The sequence below is a fragment of the Oratosquilla oratoria genome, chromosome 33 (assembly GCF_046742065.1).
Source record: "Oratosquilla oratoria isolate Oo_2021 chromosome 33, ASM4674206v1, whole genome shotgun sequence".
In the NCBI taxonomy this organism is placed as follows: domain Eukaryota; kingdom Metazoa; phylum Arthropoda; class Malacostraca; order Stomatopoda; family Squillidae; genus Oratosquilla; species Oratosquilla oratoria.
In genome coordinates this window covers 5,927,881-5,933,880 of record NC_134809.1, presented here as the reverse complement: position 1 = coordinate 5,933,880, position 6,000 = coordinate 5,927,881, and the positions used below count along the sequence as shown (strand labels likewise).

Below are 6,000 nucleotides of genomic sequence, written 5' to 3'. Positions count from 1 at the left end.
ACGATCATATCATGAATTAAGCGTCTTTAAGATGCTTGTTTATAAATAAATTTCCATATCAAATACAAATTCTATACTTCTAATATCATAATAATGCTGAATATGTTTCTAATTAACTTATACCAAAACAACCTATGTTTTTGCAGATAGCAAATTGATGCAATCTTGTATTAGAAAAATCGAACATATCCACCGTGGGAAACAAACGTATGAAGTGGATGACTATACCCAAATTTTACATGGCCTATCATTTATCAGTACAACATGTGAGACCACTTTTTCTCAACAGTAGGTCGTACGCATTGCTTGCGGTGGTACAGTGTTGTGTCTGTGGCAAATTATTCACTGGATGGCGGACGACCGTGTTTCTTTACATGAGCAGGAGACATCTGGGGTTGTAGTACTTCGTACAGTAAAGGAAACTATACATCCAGAGGCGCTAAAGCAGCGGTTACCTAGTAGAGTGGTTGAAGAAAATACGGAAGGTAATGAATAAGCCAACAGAAAAACATATGTAACTGGTATTACGGGAATATAGTGGTCGTACTTGGCAACACTTATTTTCTCCTACTCTTCCCGTGTTAATACTACTTCGCACATATACTAAGAGCCTTTTCTCCGTTTAAGAGATGTACCCAGCCAAGGCATACACCCACCCCTACCCATCCATTTTACCCCCATTCACGCCCATTTGTTTCCCTCTCAATATAGGGATTATAGCTCTTCGTGGATGAAGGGACATACCCTGTCACTTGCCCACTGCCTGAATTGGAAACAAAGCAGCAAGACAGAGCACATTCACAGCATGTGAAAGGTAGAGGAGACGAGGGGAAATTCCTTCAGCTGCATCAGATTGTCTATAACTCGCCATTCTCCACTCGCACTTTTCCCCAGCCTTATTCCTTCTGTACTTAATAAACATTACCCTCTTGAACTTTTGCTCAAAGCCCCTTTACCCCATCCATCTGCCTCACTTTCAGTCATCCCCTCTGCCTTCCACACATTTTTTGATAATCTTTCTTCATTCATTTTTTCCTTGTGCCCAAATCATACCAATAATATCTTTCATCAGCCATATCTACCAGTTCCTATCTACCCCCACTCTCCTCATATATCAATCTATTTATCTTCATAATCTCCACCATATTTGTATGTACTGAAAGGCCTCATTTCAGAGCTGGTTGCATTACTGCCAGACAGGTAGTGTGTTACCATTAGACAGGTTGTGCATTAACAAAAAATATATATATGTGTATACATATATGCGTTATATATATATATATATATATATAATGTGCATTGGCAGAATTGCACACCATATTTTTGGTAACACGTTGTCTGGCGGTAACGTGTCCAGCTCTACTAATTTCTGGCTCTTCAATTACAAGTCTCTGTTCCTTTTAGTATTGTAGGCTCAGCCACCCCTTCATATAAGATTCTCTTTGCATCAATTCCTAGATGTGTTATAACATTTTTCATTCCCCGAAGACAGCTTACCACAAGCCCCAATCCTCTATTTTGTGTTACATGTAACCCTAAATACTTAAAAATATCCACTTTCTCACCTGTCCTCCAAGACTTACTTCCAACTTGCTGTCACCCTCTCCCCTAGTCCATCTCATAACCTTGATTTTACCACATAAGTTGCTTTCAACTTCCTCCTATCACATACCTTCCTAAATGTCATTAACAAGCTTATACCCTCCTCTGACCCTACCACAAGTTAATTATCATTGGCAAAGAACAACTGGCTCACCTCCCACTTCCCTCCACTATCTCTAACCATCTCCAATTACCTGTCCATCACCATTGCATTTACCTCCCATATCACCCCATCCATGTACACATTGAACTGCCATGGTGACATAACACAACACAGCCCCACCACATCAAATCACTCCTTTTTACCATTTTCAATCCTAACACAAGCTCTACTACTCATGAAAAAACTTTTTACTCTCCTTAGCAGCTTTCCCCCCAATTCCATATATCTGCAATACCTCCCACAGTGTCCTCCTGTTTACACTTCTTAAGCCTTCTTCAAATTCATAAAAGCCCCAAAAGTATCCTTACCAGTGTTAAACATGCCAAAATCATTTACCACCACCATATTGTATATTCTGACTATGGTAATTTGAACTTTTGGTGATAGAATAGATGTTGGTAATATTTTTCACTATTTTCAGCTTGGGAAGGATGGGAGAGAAAATTGGGTTGTTGGACAGGATCAGTAGTCTAGGAGTGCCCACAAATCCATCAGTGCACGTTCCACTTAAATGAGAAGTTCTTTTATTGACATCATCCTGTAGCTACTAACCATACAGTATGTTAATTATGAAAATGTAGTAAATCACTCAAATCTAAGCAAGGCCTATGAAGGTGCATGTTATTGTATGTAATTCCCAGGTAGAATGCATGAAAATGGGAGGGTTTTTTTCAGAATGAATATACTATATGATGTGTAGTAATCATAGGGAAGGTACCCACAAAAAAAGTTCAATTATAATTATCATGTAAGTAGAATTGTGTTGTGAGATTTGTGAGTGTGGTGTGCGTATTTACCTAATTGTAGTGTATTGAAAAGGGGTCATGCTCATGGGATTCTGTTGTACTCTAATTATCATTGTGTGTTTGCAATTCAACACGGTCTTAAATCACATGTTCATCTTGGGATTGACAGCTGTTACTTCCTGGGCCTCCAAGAGAAATTTTGCAAGGCAGCACTGTAAGCATGGTGTTTTGTTGGTGTCGACAAAAATGGGTGTTCAACATTCACATAAACATCCTTGGTCATGCATAATGTGCATATGACTAATCTATTGTGTAATAAGGGTTTATATATTGTATGAGGGTTACATATGGATAAGTGTGGATACACAAGACCCCTATGTCACTCTGAAGCAGGCAAATATTTTTCTCAAAATTGAAGATTTGATATCCAGTAAATCTACAGTAATTAATGATAAGTACAATGAGAATAAGTAAGTGTGGTGGTGATAAGTATAGTGATCTTTGTGTATGTGAATGCAAATGTACGTCAGACTGGGGTAGTAGGAAGTGCTTGTTCTCAAGGGGGATGGATGTTGTATAGTTGCTTTGGGGCCCTTTTTAGCTCAGGTCCTGGAACAAAATACCAGGTGAATCCCCTGCTCTCATAGGCCCTGGTTACAATAAATTACAATATTTATAAATAAATACTAATAAAGATAAGTGTGGTGTGATGAGTATAGTGATGTTTGTGTATGTGAATGCAAGTGTGTGTCAGGTTAGTGATAGTAGAAAGTGCTTGTTGGGGTGATGGATGTTGCATGGTTGCCGTAGGGCCCTTCTTAGATATTGAGCCCTAGAACAAAAGTTTCAGCTGGACCCCCCCCCCCCTCTCTCTCTCTCTCATAGGCCCTGGTCCACCCCCAGCCCCAAATAAGAGGCCACAGCTCATGTATGGTCCATTCTGTGGGTAATGTAACCTCACACACACTCCCAACTCCTTGCCCACAAGAGCTGGGGATACTGGCTTACACTGTTGTGATGCTCTTCAGCCCAGGGCAGGGACCCAAATCAGGTTATTGAATTAATGGTCAAGTACAGTACCATCACATCAGCAAGATGGTTTGTGTGTGTGCAAAAATAAATCACACTGAGCACTGGATTGAATATACTGTATTTGCAAGAACAAAGAAAATGAAGATCAGATATTTTCATCCATAAAGACATTTTCAGGTAGAGGAACAAGGTGAGAAAAACAAAATGTGCAAGGAGTGAATTTTATGAAAGGTACTAAACTATTAAAATTCAATCAAGTAATTAAAAAAAGGTTAGGTTATCAGGCCAAATGTATGATGCCATCTACATATTTATGCCAGAAAGCATTCTTTGGAAGAATGCCAGGCAAAAAAAAAAAAAAAAAAAAAAAAAAAAAAAAAAAAAAAAAAAAAAAAAAAAAAAAAAAAAAAAAAAAAAAAAAAAAAAAAAAAAAAAAAGCTTAATTCTGGAGATAAAGGGTTCCCCATAACCATTCCAAGTTTTTGGTTGTAAAATTCCTTATCTAACAACCTGAAACCTACTTCACACAACTTGATCAAATTTATGATAGTGTGAATGTGGAGTGGCAAGCTGTGTTACTTATATTCTTCAAGAAATACCACCAAGTTACCAGGACATGAATAAGGAGATATGTGATATAAAAACTTATAAGCCTGAAGTCCAAAACAATGTTATAAACATTCATCTTCTCAATAATATCATCATTATTGTGAATATGGGATTGGAAATGGTTTCATGAAGAGAACTTATAAAGATGGGAGCCAGTTTGAGAATTTACATGAACAAGGCCCAATAAAAAATGGTTGATCTGATTCTGTTTTGTCTATTTTATGGGTTTTAATGAGACAATAGATTTACGGCAGAGAAGGGGACTCAATGATTGTTAGAGTTTTTTCATCACTCAACAGTGTATCCATTTTCTCAATGTAGTCCTCTTTGAAATGACCAATTCATTGAAACATTACTTTTCGTCAAGTTATATGTATATATGTGTAGGTAGTCTCCTAGTTTACTAGAATGTGGTTGACATTGCTTTACAAATGTAGTTCAGAAAGTAGGAGCCATTGAAAGGGTATAAGGAACCAGCATTTTTTCTTGCATTCGCTTAACATTCTCCCATTACTGCACTTATTTTACACATGTATATAAGTATATTTCTTGTTATAAAAACAAAATGAAGGAAAAAGAGAATAATCCGTTAACCTGCTTTTTGGTCCTTCAAAAAGTCTAATCTTGAAGCAAATTTCCTGTATGTTCCCACATCTATAATTTTTTAAGTACTTTTTCAAACATCTAATGCCAGTTGAAGAAAATATGATTTTTTTCTCTCACATACCTTCCCATTAAACGAATATTAAAATGCTCACGTAATGGATTCATGATTGTCAACAATTATTCTCCCAGAAACGAGCTCATAGCTCATAATGTCACAGTCACATTAATGAGTAACATCTTGCTCTTTTACAAACATTCATCCCATCTACGCAGGAGAAAAGTAACGGCTTGTAGTATCGGTGAAAGATTTTCGCTCAGAAAGAGCGGCTCGAACTCTTCGAGTGTAGTTCATGTCGCTAACCGTAACAACAGCAAAACGTGTGTGTGAACTTAAGAAGTAAATATCGGCTAATCAATTTGCGGCTCAAAAAATATATTGCAAACGTTGGCAATGTGTGTATGTAAGGAATATGTGTGCATATAACATTGGCGATTGTGTTTGGGTGTTTCCATGAACACGCGAGTGTCTTATGACTCGCGGTTGAGTTTGTCTTTGGCAGATGGAGTTCGAGTTTCTTGTCGATGCAGGTGGTCCTTCAGCTTGGTGACGATAATACAGACAAAAAGAAAAGAACACGGGTACGCTTAGGAAGTCGCCCTTCTTACTAGTAAACAAGTGTTGGTAGTCGACGTTCGCAGAGCGCGGGAAAAAGATAACCGTCATCATATAATCATTACTATCACCACCACCAACATAATTACTATCACTATCATCACCACCACCTTCATCATCTTCATTACTATCACCATCATCATTAATATCATCTTCGTCACCATCGTCATAATCATCAAGCATTATCATCATGGTCGCCAGTGTATTCAGTTGAAGAAGGGTTGTGGATGCACTTCCCTGGAGAATACACGGGTGCCCGTGAGGTGTACTGGTTTCGATCTACATGTTACAACGACCTAGGTTGTTTGAGCACAGAACACAGACTGCTTTATTCTTACCAAGTGCCTCCGAGCGAGAACACCTTCTCGTCTTTTCACATACTGGATATCATGGTATTGAGCATCCTTAGCTCTTGGTATTCGATTTAAAATGTAAGAAGATGTAGCCTATAAATTGGTGATATTTCAAAAAAGTTTTACATATCTCGTTTGAAACTGTTGTACTGATCAATTTTATTTTTATTTATTATTATTGTTAAGAAAATTGTATGAAAATTGAGACTGCCGGCC

The 6,000-nt window shown here is 37.7% G+C and overlaps 1 protein-coding gene across 1 annotated transcript in view; it reads left to right on the top strand.

Annotated features, from left to right (window-relative positions):
- The first annotated feature begins 262 nt into the window (after window positions 1-262).
- Window positions 263-6,000, top strand: part of LOC143017728 (sodium-independent sulfate anion transporter-like) — a 39,950-nt gene continuing 34,212 nt past the window's right edge. Inside the window, exon 1 of the mRNA XM_076172513.1 lies at window positions 263-485. Within this exon, the coding sequence (XP_076028628.1) occupies window positions 350-485 (136 nt within the window). The 5' untranslated portion in view covers window positions 263-349. The remainder of the gene's footprint in view (window positions 486-6,000) is intronic.